Source organism: Glandiceps talaboti, chromosome 1 (genome assembly GCF_964340395.1).
Source record: "Glandiceps talaboti chromosome 1, keGlaTala1.1, whole genome shotgun sequence".
Classification (NCBI taxonomy): domain Eukaryota; kingdom Metazoa; phylum Hemichordata; class Enteropneusta; family Spengelidae; genus Glandiceps; species Glandiceps talaboti.
The window spans coordinates 12,020,612-12,039,450 of NC_135549.1; the positions used below are offsets into that span (position 1 = coordinate 12,020,612).

At 36.1% G+C, this 18,839-nt stretch overlaps 1 protein-coding gene across 1 annotated transcript in view; it reads left to right on the plus strand.

Moving 5' to 3' along the window:
- LOC144433094 (ER degradation-enhancing alpha-mannosidase-like protein 1) overlaps positions 1–18,839 on the plus strand; it is a 387,086-nt gene that overhangs the window by 313,887 nt on the left and 54,360 nt on the right. The window contains exons 4-5 of the mRNA XM_078121406.1: positions 14,712–14,883; positions 17,172–17,355. Coding sequence (XP_077977532.1) covers positions 14,712–14,883; positions 17,172–17,355 — 356 coding nt within the window. The remainder of the gene's footprint in view (positions 1–14,711; positions 14,884–17,171; positions 17,356–18,839) is intronic.

Sequence of the window (18,839 nt, forward strand, 5' to 3'; positions counted from 1 at the left end):
TAATTTGACCATGTCTTTCCGCCAGGGTAAATCTTGAGCAGACGATGTGCAAATGTGGTGAGTACGAGACGAAGTTCCACCTTTGACTTAATTTACCCCCTGGTGATCTCTCCCCTGGGGGCTGTAGACATTCTAAAGTGGTACTGCGTCTCTTACCCCTGGACAGAGATGGTGGTTAGGTGGGTCACAGATAGGGTAAAGGTGGGTAAATTGGACTTTTCGAGTGGTATAGAGAATGGCACACGGTGGTACTTAAGCTAAAGAGTGCCACACACTGTTGACTTACAGAATTTCATTGTGTGTTTAACTAAAGCATGGCAAATGAAAGAATTGAACAAGAGAATGGCACCCAAACTTGAACTAGAATGGTACACTGAATTGAACAATTATAGAATAGCACACCGATTTGAACCAAAGAATAGCACACTGAGTTGACTAGAGAATATGGCACAGAGAGTTTAACTAATACATTGACACGCCGAGTTGAACTCGAGAGTTAGTAGCACAAGGGGTTGAGCTAGAGAATGGTACAGTGCAAACATTTTATTTAGAGAAGGTCACATAGAGTTAAATTAAACTAGACAATAGCACACGTCCTCAGCAACTGAACTGCATTAGTAACCTTAGGATACCCACTTACAATTCATCCCCTTTCACCCTATTTGATTTAAACAAGTAGGCAGTATTTTCAACATGGCCCATGAAATGATTTCATACCTCACAGAGATGAATATATCGATAAATACCCTAAAAGCATAGATAAGGCAACAAGCAATATCATTTTCTGAAGGTAAAGGTGATTTTTTTACAACAAGAATAATATATACAGCTGCTCCATGATAGCACAACTGTGAAAATAGATATAACCCATGACTTCAGGGATTTAAGTTGACAATCCAGATGAAACAGGTTATATTCAATGTGAAATCAGTTGGCAATGACAAATTTTACAATGTACTAACATAATGGGCTCATGCACAGCTGTGAGTGTTAGTAATGAACCATTCCTTCTTTAGTGCCGGATTTCATTTTGTTAACGAGCAGAAATATGACTAAGCTCATTGTTTTCATGATTTCATTGAATTGCTTATTAGTCTTCGTCCGGCAGGAGACTTATGGATTGGGTTCCGTCCGTCCGTGTGTCAGTCCGTCCGTTCATCCGTTGCTGTTTCTTGGAGATGCCTGGACAGATTTTTTCAAACTTGGTACAGGGGCAACATACTATAGCATACATATGCACGTCAATTTGTGTTATGATACGATCCAATATGGCCGCCTAGCAGCCATTTTGTTTGCGAATTTTCCCTGTCCAAAGCCATAACTCAGACGTGCTTGAACAGATCTCATTCAAAGTTGGTATTAGCACAGTGTTCTATGACATACATGTGCATATCCATTTTCGTCGTGATACAATCTGATATGGCTGCCTGGCAGCCATTTTGTTGGTGCAGTTTTCATGTCCAAAGCAATAACTCAGACATGCTTGAACAGAGTAGTGATATCAAAAACAACCATATGAGGCCCAACAACATTATTGGTTTGAAAATGACAATATAAACTGCCAGTTCCTTAAAACCCAATCATAACGGGGTCTATGTCATTTTCAATGACTTGTTAGGTAAAGAATTGTCAATATAACTCATACCACAGTAATTGTTATTGAATGGAATTGCCTGTGATCAGAAGATAGTTGTATCAATGTTCGCCTTTGTACATACGTACAGTGGATAACATTCATTGAATGTATGGAATCGTTTATGTAACTAATCTAGCTTATTTGAATTTTGAGGTTCAGATCACCTTGTGTACTCTCAGGATACGTCTGAAATTTCCTATCGCGTGTCGAACCAGTCTGCACAGTACGTTTTGTGTTCATAACCTTTCACTGAAATAACAATCATAGACCTAATTTGCATGTAATAAGATGATCGTCATGTTATAAAAAATAGTCATCAAGATATACCTAGAAATATCCTCATCAAATTAAACACCATTACATCGCGCGGGGGGGGGGGGGGTTAGGTCAAAGTTTATGAATGAATATAACATTTTTCACCTAATGTACATAACGATGAGGTTATCATGTCTGAAACAATTCTACTTATAGACACTGCTAGAAAAGATTTTGAGTTTGTCAGTTTTAAGGTTTTTGACCAAAAGTCACGTTTTCAGACCCAATTTCGATGTCACCCTAAGTAATATCCTAATATACCAAGGAATACGATTGGTGCTTTTACTGTAACTCGGTTATTTACATACACATATCAGCACATCTAGACAGACATGTACTTCATCACCATGACTATAACACAGTTATTTTAGAATGATAACAATTGTAATCCATGTGTCAAAAAACGACAACAATTGTTTTATCCCTCCTGTCCACTGCATTGTATACTATATATACCACACTTGTCTTGTCTTTTGTCCAAGCATTTATTTTGATAATGATGAGAATATTGACGAAGAGTTCAGTGTTGACAACATCTATGAAATTTACTTGGATGTACAGATGTAGAAAACCCTTTTTGCGAAGTGACGGCAATATCTGTTGCTGTAACCTACACCGTTTGCTTCCTGTCTTTCTTCCATCACTCAACGAATTGCCCAATCAAGACATTTCCAATATACTTTGGCTGGTCATCGTTAGTTTTGCCTTCGATTTATCAGATGTTAATCTAAAAGAAGATTATAACTCAGTTACTGACTGCTCAGGACCAGGATCAATTAGTGACGGTTTAAAGTATTAGTCGTATTCGGCCTTTCTGAATTTAAATTAGCAACGGTTGTTCTTCTTGCGTTGTGACATTGATTGCTTGAATTGTTGCTTTGCATATTCCACATGTCGAATTTACTACCTGTTGCTCTCGATTTACGTTTATTTAACCAACAGTTGGTTCGGTTTAGAGATAAAATTTAACAACTAAAGTGAACTTCCGTCAATTTTATCCAATTGCAAACAATCCTAAGTTTCACTTCCACTTGAACTTAATGTATACGTATAAATCAAGCCTAAGATAATAATTGTGGCTTTAAGATAACTTCGTTGGTTATTTCTCCATACCCGAGAAGACTACAATGTTTCCAGTCAAAGCAGCAGTGTGTTATGAATGGATGTAGATGGACCATGGGAGGTCAGGGAATCGATTACACAATTCAAAAATCTCGATTACTCACTTGGAGCTTGGACCGTTAATAAAGCATGCTAATGTGAAGGTAATTTAACGATGGCGCTACGTTTACACAAGTAGCCTTAATCTCATGGTAGATTTTAAAACCCTGGCTTCCTACTTTCCAGTTTATGTAATCATACCCAAGTCAAGTAACCTAGTCCAGTCGAGATAAATGAGTGAATTGAATATGACATTCTCAGAATCTTCCCTAAATGTAATGTACGCTTTGGGGAAGGTATTGGCATTCATTACCATTTATGCTAGCTTACAAGAACAAAACAAAGCCTTGTCTTCCTGGAACCTTCCACAATGACGTAAATGATGTTCAGAAATTCAGAAATGAAAGTCCGTGCTGAATCATACTGTTTGCAACAGCTTTCGTTGGATATAACGACTTTGAATAATCAATTTAGCTGTTTTAAGAATGCCATATTGGAGTTATGATTTCGGTATAAACATTGCTGGAACACTTCACAGGAAATCAATTCGTTGCGAACGTATACGACTATTACCCACCCAAGGTTATGTGCTGCATTATGAAGAAGACGATTAATGTTAGGTGTATGGGGATATCTCTGATGTATCACCTTATTCATATATTATATTTCCTCTATTGTGTACACTAAAGTATACCATGTAGAAGTACTTGTGTGTGCTTATATTGGTGCATTGGCAATAGGTGAGAACCCCCAGACTGTGCTAAATTGACATATCGCAAGTGAAAGCTGTTGGAAAGGAGTTAACATACCCTCTTGGAGACAAGATTGTTTGATGTGGTAAGACTTCATAAATTCTGGCAAGAGTAATGTTAATTGCAGAGCGTCATCCCTATTGGGTATTATATCATGCACACACGCTTACACGCTGTCAGTTTGAAATTGTATCGATGTCAGTTGATATATATCTGTACCTTAACTACAAATTGATTAAACTGACCCTTTTACCGTTTAGTTGTGTTTTCTAAGAGATTGGAGATAAAACTGATCAATCCAAGCGTGTGCCATACATAGCAATATAGGGAATTATATTGTCTTAATTCGTTTGTTCTATCAACCCAAATTTGGAAAATACTCATTGAACAATACCAATGAACATGAAAAATAGTACACCGATAAATGCAAATAGGCCCTAATTTGCACAGAACCTTACGAGAACCACACGGTAACCTTATTTTGCGACGATTAGTACCCATTTCCACTGTGATTTTGCAATACACTATAAATCAATATGCTATGTTGGCATAACACAAATAGCTGCCACTTTAAAACAAATTGGAAGGTGAAACGTGATGTAGCGAAGCAATGGAAAATCCATTCTTCAGTACCTAACTAAGTTCAACTTATTAAAAGTGTTTTACAGGTTCATTCACATCTTCTCGATCACTTTGACATGTTTTGTCACTAACTGGATAAGACGGCTGTTGATGTTAGTAGGAATATAGACTGGATTTGGAGAGTAAAGAAATGAAGCAGGCTGTGGATGAGACGTTTTACATACTATTAATTGGTTAGCACAAACAAAAACATGGCGACATCACAATATCATAAAAGTGACATTATAAGAAGATCGATATTCAGTGAAATATATAATAGTACTTATATCCAATAACATCATATGACCATCGGTATGGGAAAATATCCAGAAAATCTTACATAATGTAGTTGTATGTTGAAATACCAGTTACCCTACCTAACCTAACCAATATAATGGCCGAGAAGCTATCGATATAGCAAAATAAATTATAATTCTATTTTATTGAAAGAAAAAAGAAACCAATCCATTTTCATATTTTTTTATTTTAAAACAGTTCAGGGATACACGTCCTGTTTTCAGTATTTCTCAAAAAACGTGAGTGGTGATCCCATATTTTCTTTCCGATTTCTAAAAGAATAATAAATGCATTTTGTAAAAATATTGTGTTCGATGAAATTTGATATTTACATATCGACCTTCCTCAATTAAATTTGGTTTACCAACAATTTCCATTTCAAGTAGATGATAGATTTTTTAGGGAAATCCTGGTCAAATAAGATCCACTGGACTTGCATATAATGTCTTTACCCTCCTTTATGTCAACACCTGATCAGTTAACAGGTTAGTTAGGTATAATTTAAGTTTTCAGTACACTTGGTATTGCACAAATTGAATGATCAATGTTCGAATTAACTGCATGCATATTTAAAACTTCAAATCGTACATAAAGTGTTTATTTCCGAAGATGTTGCGAGATTATGTTACTCGATACTATGAAATTCCCCTGTATAAATTCTACTGACTTGATACACTCTGTGTGTTGTGGGAAACGCAACCGGTTAGTTTAGTTTGTAATTGCAAAAATGTGCATATTGATTAGTCATTGGCATAGACTTTAATTTCGGGTAATTAGTCTGATCTTAAGAATGCCATCATCTAATATCATACAATTTTAATAATGTCCACATGGCTTATAAAGCTTGTTGAGAACTAATGAGTCATTTATATAACCAATGGGTTTTTTTTGTGATAAGGCAATAATCCGTCAAAATGCGAGCTTCAATTGCATACAATTTGATGCATACATTGTTGATCAGAAGGCGCATGTGCCCTATATAGCTTGTAGGTGCAGCTTTTCATTTAAATGAGGTCATTTGCATAGTTAATGAAATTTCCAAAATAAGGGGTATAACATGAATGACAGATCAGAAATGTACATTTTGACAAATCTGATGCATACAGGCAAGAACATTAGTTAGCTTACAAAGATTGTTTACGGCATTTCCAACATTATTTACTGAGTGAACTTGTCATCAGTAATACAAAAAGAAGTTAACAAAACCTACTTTTATCCCCCTTAAAGTTGGAACTTATTACGTTATAGTCATATTTGTCTAAGTGTATCTGTCTATGTATGTATGTACACGTACCTACCTGTCTGTCTGTCTCTTTGTCTGTGTCATCAACAATTGTCATAATATTCAAAGGCCACTTGCTAAAATGATATTAAATTGGTAAAGGTATTCGCTATGGTGGTGGGTACAGCTGAATACCTTTTGAGCGTAAGTCTAATAATTAGTATTATTTACATGATAAATATTAGTTTTTACTAAAACAAACATTATCAAGGGAGATATATTGATAATCTGATAACATACAATTATGTTATATGTGTGAATGGAACTATACGTAAAATTGAAACAATAAATTACTTATCACAGTTTACCATAATTAGGGTTGGGAAACATTTCACAATAGAAACCTATTGACATTGCCACCAACCTTGCCTCAAGAATTGGTTTGGTCCATTTAGAATCGGTTAGATTGCATGGAATGGTAAAACATTGCCTTAACTCTGACTAAAATATCCTCGTCCTTCTAATATCAACGGAATAATATGATCAATCATTATAGACTCATCATCATCATCATCATCATCATCATTATCATTATTACCATCATCAGTGTTGAATTTGTTATTGTCAGCTGGCGAAATATGGTAAAATGACAGATCTGACATAGTAAAACTGTTGTGACGACAATGTGTCGCAAAATAGTAACAATTATTATATTTTGACATCCTGTCATCCCTTGATATCAATGTTAGTTTTACGTCATAATGCTCCGAGGATGATTCCGCGGACTAATACAAATTCGAGCGGGTCACGGAATCATACGAGGATTTCGTGGGATTACATATCTATCACTTAATGTATTTTTTTCACTTTCAATTTTGAATAAAATTTTATGACTACTGCTTCATTTCATTGTACTTTATTCTTCATCGCCCATAAAAGATGGCGTCCGACGGCTATGCAAATTATGTAATCGCGTGACCTGTTGCGAGGTTAAGCTTACCTACACGGTACCAGTCATGCTGTGCTGTGATTTCTCAACCAAAATTATCGATTATAACCTTGCGATGTTCATGTAATATCAAATTTAGTTTAAATTTGTCTGAATGCGACGTTTGTTCCGTCATTTTAATCATATTTGCTCGGGATGTGTAAGTTTGGCGCTCTGAGCTCGACGGAAAATCTGAAGTAAACTTGCCGGCTGCTACATCGATAATCTACATGGTTTTTAGAGAGAATAAAATTTATTAAATGAAAATAAAAGTACCCCTACGTATCAATCTCATGCAACGTAGAACCTTGTGGGCAAAATCGATTCCTTCTGCCACATCAAACAGTAGGTTAAGAGAATAGTATTCTCTTTAAAGTATTTGAGAACATAAAGACCACGCGCTGAAATTCCATTCCTAATTGACAGTATTGTGTACATGTATAGTCTACTTATTGTAAGAAGAAGAAGAAATGACAATATGTGGTAAGTGTCCAAAGTCTACCAGTTTGATGCCATTATTATAATAACGCACTGACATCTTGCACGTACTTATCATGACAATAACTGACAACATGGTCGTTTGTTCAGACGCTTGAGTGATTCCATCGTGCTTCTACAGCGACATGAACCTCAGAACTGGCTTCAACTGGGACCTTGATTCCATCAAGCAGTCACGAATATACACACTTTGTCATAAAGGCTTAGCATTTTGGTGTTTGAGAGACGCACACAATTCTTGTTTGAGATACACTGAATCCTGGTCATAAGAGCTCAGCATTTGACGTTTTATGCTACAATTTACTCTAAAACAGAACACATTAAAAGATGCGTTAGTCGGAGGTGACTTCTTCAAAGCATCCCGCTTTACACACTGTTACAATTACGTGTGGTGTCTAAGACACACTAACTTCTCGGGTCTGTCGAACAGAGTAAATTGTTGACATTAACTCTCAAATGCTAAGCATTTATGAACATCAGAAGATGCCGCTTTAAACCATGATCCAGCGACTGTCACCGCCGGGGCGTTGGAGAGTCAGAATTGTAGGTAATATACTTTCAGTCACAGCGATCGCCACGTATTATATATTGCACAGTGTGTCTCACGAACTATTATGTTTTATGGTATTGTCAACGGACTCTGATCGATGGAGACACTTATTTTAGGGTCTTTCCCATGAAATACAAATTCAGTACGCTTTCTTACTGTGTAATGCATAAAGCTACATACACAAGTTTAATTGTATGTGATACAATACGCCTAATGCTGGAAGTAAGTAATTATATCTAACAACGCAGTTCAACAAATAAATGGTCCAGTTGCATAAATCATATCTACAGCCTCGAAAGTATATTCTAGTACAATATGTTCATGTAAATCTCAAGTGTATTGCTATGTGATAAATTGTATCTCAGAGTCTGTGAGAACTTCAGTTTCTTGAAAGGTTTCAGGTGAATCCATTGATGGTAATTGCATCGAAGAACCACATATATTCTGATTACAGAAATAAATGCTTAATACATGAAGATAGACAAAAGTAATAGAATATGACCATTCTCATATTCTTCTGTCACTGTAATTTCGCTTCAAGCAAAAAAAATAAAACACATAAATGTATGCTTTTACAGTCATTCGCATTTTTTTATAAAGCTTCTGTAACTGCTTTTATCAATTGGATACCACTATTAAACAAAATCGTTCATTTTACATTATTTAGTGCATATAAAATGAACCTCTGTTCACACGTCAATTGTTCTACGTGTAGTAAATTGTTATAGACTCTTGCAATTGATTGCGTTTATACCATGCATATTGAAAACAAAATGTTTTTTTTCTCCAGAACCCATCACCCTTTGAACTGTAAATGTCACCTGTCTTGACCTTAGGTTGCAAAACAAAGTCTAAACTACTAGTGTGTTATTATTAACATCATGAATCTAGTTTGCAGAACCATTAACACTGCAGCTGGCATGAACTTTTACTTGCAACATGCATTATAATAATGCTCCTTTATTTCAAAATATGCGTACAGTGTCTTTAAATTTCCACCTGCGATGTAGCTAACATTCTACATTGCTTCTCATGTTTAAACGAATATGCTTTACTTCATTTAGTCGTTGAATAGACGGTTACTGCATCAATAGTGCATGCACGTAATACAAACGTCATACTTTTGCTTACTTTGATAAAGCTCATCATTACCATCCCATGTTATACTGAAACCGCAACCCAACACAGGTTCATTGTCGCTTTGTTCTACATCTCACAACATGTGAGAATACGTTGTGTCATTACTCCTGTGGTGCTTGAAACATGCGTCGAACCATTTACAAATCGTAATATTTTCTGGATACGTCATGACTGGGGTTGCTCAAGTCAAATTACATGACTGTTTTCCGATAGGTTCCATCATCATTCACATCCTACGCGTACATATGTCACTCGTATTTCCGTTGCTGAACAATATAACGATTATTTGCGAATGATGACGAGTAGTACAGTCAAAATTGTTATGCCCTCATCATTTCGATTAAACTGTATTTTAATACCCCTCCGATATCACAATGACGTGTTTCACTGGAACTAAATGTCATGACTACGTGTACTACGTAAACTAATGAAATAATCATATTTTAAGAGTTGCCCCATATTAAGGAGTAGGCATGTCTGTGTAATGCCATATCACAGGGAATTCAGTAAGATATGAATGATAATGGTGTTTCTATACTAAAAAGGTCACAGTCACTATATGTGTTTCAATTTCATTTCAAATATATATGTTCTTTCTATCTGTCATTATTCCAACAAATAATAATGTCAATGCAATTATGTCTTACAAATGTATCTTGTACAAGGTGCCTCCTAAAACTTGTAACACAGTGTTTCTTTTAAATCACTTGCATTCCGCGCGACAGTGCGTTATATGTGAACTCAACATGGGACCCATTCATTGTAAATACTCACACAAAACATAGAGATTAAATTTTTGTATTTGCTCTGACTGTGACAGAAATAACGTATATGTATAGCCGTCCATGCGACGATCCAGTGTCTATGCAAACGAAAGTCCTCTTTTGTCACCAGCGACAACGATTCACAATCAACCTAAATGGGCACTGCATGATGAGTTGCAAGATGAAAATTGTTTCTGTAGTTCTGCCTAGGATCTCTGCCCTTTTTCTTTTCTGTGCATGCACTAGATGTGTCCATCTGTACAATATTCACTTGATGTTTAGTGAGAGTGAACTATAAAGTTCACTCGTGCTATATAGGTATGGTAAAGTGTATCTCCCTGTCTCTCTACCGGTGTGTGTGTGTGTGTGTTTGTAAACGACTTAAAGTCAAAACTGCCAGACCGATTACCTTAGTATGGTGGGGATATTACTTTGGGTGTTTCCTGGCAACAGCCAAGTGATGGCGTGTATATATTGCAAAGATTACAAAGGGGATGGGTTTAAGAAGATAAACATTAAAAAATGATACCACTCCCATGGTAACAGTGTAATGATGGCGCATATTGCATAGATGACAATAGGGATTGACAGGCATGTGGATAAAAGTTAGAAAATGACACTTGTACTTAGCAGCAAGGACCACAGCAACAACCAATACCAGTGCCTTTTGCTAAGATAACAATAACGAATGTAGCAGTATAAATAAAAATTATTATTATCATTAATATTATTAAAATGTAAACATGAATGTACATAGCAGATCCATATATAACAACAACGAATAGTTATTGTGCAAAGGTAACAGGATGAGTATGAATCAACTGACCAAGTACCAATGTACTGAATAATATCCTGTCAATTAAACCCTCTGAACATACATCGCCAATCACTGCCCAGATTCTACAGTTGTGCTAGAACGCCATTGGCTGTATTGTTAAAGTTTGATGTTAACATTTTATTGGTTTATACGCAAGCAAACGGCAAAATCAATTGGAAAGTACTACGCAGTCTCAGTGTAATAATGACGTGTGATTATTAACCGAAGTGATTCTTGACTATGTTCTTATATCAGGAACTATGATAACTATGGTATTCGTTATTGCCATTTCGACTGGTCGTATCATCATATTTTTTATTATCGTTTGCGATTTGCACACAAAAAGATGTAAATGTACGACAGCTTTGAAACTCGTTGAATATGGAAAGTTGTTCTGCGCTCGCACGACGATTGCTGTATGGGCATTGCATCGTTTGACAAATTGTACAAGAAGTACTAGAGTCACGACGTTTGAAACAAAATAGATTTAAGATATGAGACAAGTCAAGATCATGTTAAATTGTGGAATTTTGTCATTATTTTGCAATGACATTATGTGTGTTTATCTTCCATTGTGTGCCTGTGTCAACCTTGTAGCAGTTCGCTCATCTCAGTCTTTACCCCAGTAACCAGTATTGAATTCGTGTGTTTTCACATCGCTAGTCAGTATATGTCATTTTTGACATAAAATAATCATTCTCGTGCTTATAGACGCAGAGTCTAAACGACAAAATTTATTAGAACTTGTGAGAGTTTTAAAAGATTCTTACCATGAAAATGACGACATCGGTAACTGATATCATGTGTATGCAATGGTATTCACATAAATTATGGTCAACACACATGAAGGAAACGTAATCACCAAAGGTTAAACAATTACTACACCTTCGTTAGTTAGGGTAAATGAACTAGCAGTCGTACGCATTGGCTATAAGACGTACGACTCATGCCTCTCCCCTTTCATTTTATATCCGTATTCACACTGGTAGCACAGAAGTTAGATTACAAATCAATCTGATTAAAATCCGATGTAGATGTCGACTAATCATTCATTGTTATTTTACCTCGTATTTTTGCTTGAATTGACCTTAGTGATACATGTTTACGTTTTCGTCTTGATGACCGGCCATCAAGACAAACACGAAGGTCAATTCAAGCAAAAATACCGAGCTAAAATAACAATGAACGATTAGCCGACATATGCATCGGAGTTTAATCAGATTGGATTATAAATATACACTCAATAACAGGTATAAAGAATTGACCCTACCTACTCATTAATAGTTCCATGAGACAATCTGTTTCGACGTACACATCTGCTTGTACTGGACGGAAAACTATTGGCTGGACTCGCCGTCTTCTGTACAGTTAGGTTTTGTATTCATGGTCATACACCCAATCACATGTTAAAAAGTATTCTTCCGACTGCGTCGAAGTTGATAATGTTTTGATTTCCTGTAGGTCATAATAATGTCTGCGTTAAGAACTTAATGGCTAGTCTCTGAGAGTTGTACATATAGTAAAGACATTTCCATTGTGCGATGCAGAGTTAATACCCGAAACGTAACTCTCTCACTGGTCGTTTATGCGCATGCCCAAAGTGTTGATGTCGTCAAAAGTGAAAACATTTACAGTACGGCATTATGAGTGTCTGGGCTTTCAGTTTACTTACATTTCTAGCTATGCATAATCATTTCAGCGGATTACTCAGTCACACGATAACACTTTCAGCATAACGTATAATCGCACTATTCAATTACTACTTTCTACTGCAGTATGGGAATGGAATCGTAAAGACAGTTAATTATGATTAAGTCTATGTATGATACAATATACAAGGTCTTAGTAATAGTGACTTGTACAGTGATAGTAAATGAGAGGGTAAATCCTGTCTTACAAGAGCATGACCTGCTTTCCACATAACTTCACCAATGGCTGATAATTAGAAATCATCGTGAATAACGTAGTATGTTTGTTTGCTCAACATATGCCAATAGCACATTCAACTTGCGAAATAATTTACATAATATCATACTACTAAGGTCTTTATATTACCGTGTACTCACTGGCATAGGCTAGGGTTTCAGACACTGATCAAGACGCCAGGTGCGTTATTGTCTGGATAACTGCATCCCAAGGCTTTACCATCCAGACTTAATGTTGTTTTCCCTTAACTACTTTGAGACTTGCTATAGAGAACCTGGGCTATACAAATATACACTTTAAATGTCAGGTGGTTTCCGTAAGGACGAGTAAGGTCATAATTCGTCTGTCTGTCTGTCTGCCTGCCTGCCTGTCTGTATGTCTGTCTGTCTGTCTGTCTGTCTGTGCGCATATTGTATCAATCCCAATGAAGCTTAATACGCATCTCCCTCATGACGAAAGGTTTGGGTTAATATCCTGCTAATATTAATGAGTCATTTGCCTAATTACATGTAACAAATTTTGGTAATAAAGCAAACTATCACAAGAATCATATAAAGTTTTTGTTGTACCTTTTAGTTTTGATGAGTTATTTGCATAACTAATGATCTTAGGTAATTAGACAATATGTTAAAACTGCAGGCTTCAAATTTCATATAAATATGGCATGTACATCGATGACACCAAAGTGCTCGTGTCCTATGTTGATGTTTATGCGTTTAAGGACAGAAATCGAAATACTTGCTTTCTCGCCCTAACTGAAGGAAGGACATTCAGTTTCATCTGGTAAATAGTCAGCGTTTTGTATTTTGTTTAATAACGTACAGTCGTGTAGACTTGTCAGAGCTTCATTGTACAATCAGTATGTTTTTATAAATAGAAATGCACGCCATATTGGTTGAAAGCAGTGTGTTCTTATCATCTGAACAAACGTAATATATGGTGTGCATATGTACTCAGTACATTATACTCGTATGTATTACCACATCAAGAGTATAATTGGCAATTTCATCTCATGACTGCAGACTGTAAATTACAAATAAAATGTAACCATTCAACTCATTCCAGGTATATGGATTTTCTTTACTACGTCAGACGTAACTATAGAAGGTAATACAAGAACTTTTTAATGTGTGAAGTAAAATATCTAAAATGAAATATTTATGATATGTCTTGTAACTGGAGTAAAAATGTTTGTCGGCAAATGAAATACGAAACTACGGTAAAGGTACACATGCAAGTGATAAAAAATGATATTCAAAAAAGACATTTTATATATATATATATCTTTATCGCGATATCAATTGCCTGTTTCACGATGTCCGTCCAAACTGAGGGGGTCCGCATATAAGGTTGAATACTTGTTAAGCTTAAAAGATTTTGTAAATGTTCTCGGTGCAATAAACTTTAAAATAACTGACGTTTCCAAAATAACCCTTCACTGAAGAGCTAAATTCTTGCACTACTGAAATTGTTGAAAAGCTAACGTGATTGTAAATTAACTAAAAGAAGAAAATAATGATATATAGCTAGTACTCAATATAGTAATCGCTTTCCAAGTAGAACAGAGCCAGGGGGAACGAATGGAATTGTTTATTTATTACTTTTAGTTACAATGTTCCTCATTCTGCTGGATAAATAAGGCTGGCTGTTCTTACACCGTATGTAATCTTGCCCATAAAGGGGTTATACGAGATGTACTAGTAAGTAAAGGCAATACACGGATGTGCTTTACTGTGGCTCTATTTGTGGCGATGACATAATGATAAACATTACACGTTCGCAAAGCGTATTTTTTACATATACATTTGCATTCACATTCAACCAAAATGACAGTGGTCGGTTGTCAAAAGCAACGTGGTATTTACGTGAATCACATATACACCATATTTTATATTACGGAGACACCATTCCAAGTAATAGATTCTGGGTTTGATGAATGTGCTTAAATCTTACTTTCTTGTAACAATTATTATCGATAGTATCAATATTATCACTAAATTTACAATATTTCTATGTTGGTACAGGGTTTTAGGAGCACTCCTATCAGCTCATCTTATCATCGTAGACACTTCTGAGCCTTTTGGTGCTATCGAATGGATTGGTTATGAAGATGATTTACTACATTTAGCTCATGACCTTGGGACAAGATTGCTTCCAGCCTTTGAGAATACACAGACAGGTATCCCACACCCGAGGGTAAGCACTAATTGTCATTCACATCTCTCGAGGGCATTGTTAAAGCTGACAGTCACATTTTACCTTAATTCATTTGATGAGCGTATTCTTTTTGGCTGTCGATCGACTACGTGTATATGTGACATAGTGACTAGCCAGTTGCCTTCTTTCTGTTAGTCGATTGGAAAGTTGTAGCTCACATCGGTATTGTAGTCTGGGGTTGCAAAGCTGTAGCTCACACCACTATAGAAGTCTGGGGTTGTGAAGGTGTACCTCACACCACTATTATAGTAGCCGTATGCTATAGTAGTATGGGGTTGTAAAGCTGTAGCTCACACCACTATAGTAGTCTGTGGTTGTGAAATTGTATCTCACACTACAATAGTAGTCTGGGGTTGTGAAGTTGTTGTCCATACGGCTATAATAGTATGGGGTTGCAAAGTTGTAGCTCACACCACTATGGTAATCTGGGGTTGTGAAGTTGTACTCAACACTGCTCTAGTAGTCTGGGGTTGTAACTCAGATCGCTATAGTAGTCTTGAGTTAAAATGTAGTACATCACATCACTGTATTAGTTGCATTTAATACTGACTTCAGTAATGACAAGGGGGGAGAGCCGGGGAAAATCAGGCCAGGACTGTTGTATAAAATGTGACCCTCCCCGATTCCACCTTGATAAAAAGTGGCCCTTTCTCGATTTTCTTTCTCTGCAACACGACCCTACCACGTATCTTGAGTTGGACAAATGCAGTGTTTACCTGTTGCTTTACATTACCGATCACGTTTCGTGTGAGTGCCTCATCATAGCGTTCCCCACACGTTCCCCACATAGCGCATCACTAAAGACAGACGTAACCCACGCCACTGAAATGAGCTTTTGCATCAAATTCAAGAAAGGTGGCTCCAGCTCTCAATATTTACAACGTATCTTCTTCAATTCAATATGCGGAAGCGACACAGCTTCAATTTAGGGTTTCATTTCTGCCAGTTGCAACAAAAACAAAAAACCATATAATCTGTAAACAAATGTATTCATCAGGAGAAATCGTCATTTTATAAGTAATTAGAGTCTTCCTCTGATTTTCTATAAATGTTTCGAAAGGGGGGCCGTTTTGCAAAATCCCAATTGATATTATGATAAAATACAGATGATGCAATTTGTTGTTGTAGACATCTATAGCGGCCGTTAATCTTCCAAATATCCTCGATTCGACTGTGATGGCACAGAGCCTTATTACAGTAGGCCCCCGGAATATTTGATGTTACAGTTACAGTACCAAAAGTTTGTTAGCAGTCGGTACTTTTATTTCTTTTAAGGACATAAATAAAATAAATAAAATAATAAGTATGACTGCAGTTATCAATGAAGCAAAAAATATCATGAAGATTGCTTTATTTACTCTGCTAATGGATTATCATTATTATTCAATATGACATGAGATACTAAACGGTTAGCTTCGACATTTAGAGTCAATTGCATTGATTACGATTTGCCCTAAGCACGGTGATTGGATACGATAATTGATTTGCATGCTCTTGGCAAATGTTCAAATGATCCAATTTTTTCCGAAGATAGAAATTATAATATATTCGAAACACAGGTTGTTACAGTAAAATGCTTTAAAATTTGTATGATATTGCAATTTCGCAGTATTACTTTGTAAGCATGCATTTTAAATCAATTCCCCTTTTATGTTATCTAAGTAAGTTATCGGTATTTGCGTATTCGATGTTACAAATTTTTTTCTAAAACATATCAGATTCGACTTGCAGTCGATTGCTATGTCATAGATGATAGCAACGTTGTAATAAAACTTAAACGATCAGACACAGTGAAGTCCGTGCAACTGAAAGTAAAATCATTGATAACGTTTAAATCGGGGGTTGTGTTTGATCGGGTTACTGGTGAGATATACAATCTTATCATCATTTACTAGAACTCTCGGGAGATGAAGATTGTGTGCCTTATTAGGCGCAGTTAGATTATAAAATGTTGCCCTCACCAGTTGGTCATTTGGGAGACGAATATCACTAAACGCCACGCTAGTGTATATTTCATATTCTGAACACATATGATGTTATATTAACGATAATTTAGCTACACTAAATGAAGTTGTACACTTCATGAGTACACTGGCACATTTATTGAACTTAATCCAGCCTATGGAAGTGATCTGCATGTCAATATAGAACAAATACAAACTTCAGAATAAAGATGTCTTTGACAACATGAATATCGATATGATTTTTTTCTAAGGTTATCATTCATTCATCCGGTCATTCTAATGTGGAATTCCATTTTCCACCAGGTCAACCTTCGATCCGGTCTTCCTGAAGATACTACTAATGAGACATGTACAGCAGGAGGGGGCTCTTTGCTCCTAGAATTTGGTCTTCTTAGTAGGCTCATTCAAGATCCAGTCTTCGAAAGTTTTGCAAGGAGAGCAATGCGAACACTTTGGAGTCTAAGGTCAAATGAAACAGGGCTTGTAGGTAAGTAATTGATATTATTTGGTTATTTTATTCTAGTTTAATCCTTCGTTAAGTGATTATTTGTGTTACCAGAGAAATCAAATTAATTTAAAGTCTTAGTGATTGTGTTACAAATTCACGTGCTATATATCATTATATAAATGGCAATTTGTACTACAAAGGCCCTTTTATTTTTTATTTAGCCCATAGCCAATGACGATTTGATTTTTTTTTCGTTGACCCCTCCCCCCCCACCAATTCTTGCCGTTTCAGAACAACATGAACAATCATGATAAACTTAGCGTTTATAATCGTCCGAGCGGACACACAAATTGACTGAAATATACACTCACAGCAGGGGGTGCAGTGAATAGAATGGAGGACCGGCAAACAGGGTGATAGAGGATAGTGTGACATACCAAATTGCATTTGCATTGAGTTATGTGTCTGTATAACTGACATGTTAAAATTGAGATATCTCTGTAAGATCACTGTATATGTATTTAGATTGTCGTTGTAACTGCCACTTTGATTAAACAGGGGCCCAGGCTCTGTTATAAATGAACAAAAACAAACACAATCGATCAAATAAATGCTGACCCCAAAATAGTCACAATTTTGTTTAAGAAAACAAACAAATACAAACAAATAAATAAACAAACAAACTAAAACCCACACATAAATAAATGCATAAATAAGTAAATAAACAAAAACAAATAAATAAACAAACAAACAAGCAAGCAAACAAACAAACAAATACTGGCCCCCAAAATAGTCACAGTTGGAGATACCACTCATTTGCACATGTCTGTCATACTATTTACGCCTACCTTGGGTACAAGAATACTATCGTCCTTTCTCATAAATTCGTAGGTAGCACAGTTTACTTAGAAACATCATATCGTTCTCCGTCACGGGGTCGTATCTAATCAACACGAATGTCACTCAGCTGTAAATCGTCAGAAACATTCATTTCCCGTGCATTCAAGTACTGGACATCTGCAAATCAGTACTGATGAAGGTCACTGTGTACGACACCGTAATATATACTAATGAAGTGTTCTTTGCGACTGTTTTCATCACTCTGACAACTTGTATAGGTCGTCTCAAGTTGACAGACACATAGGGATAATGTTTATTGTGATTCTAAAACGAGAGTTACACATCCTGATAACGACTCTTGAAATCACGCACTCTTATTGTATCAACTGACAATACAAAATTACATTAATGACGTCGTTAAGCCTTGTATTCTTATTACAATTTATGACGACACGGATTTTCAATACTAACGGTTTCTTTTATTCAGGTCTAACGGGTTCCACTTGATCTATAATTTAAGCGTTATTTAATTATCCTTGAATACATATTTTCTTTTATCTCTCATACTGTTGTCACCACACCGCCTCAAGCTGAGTATCCTACGCCAGTCTTAAATCCAATAACAAGTAGTTGAATTAATCATCTCATATTTGTAATGTGACTTCGAGTCACTTGAGCATTAT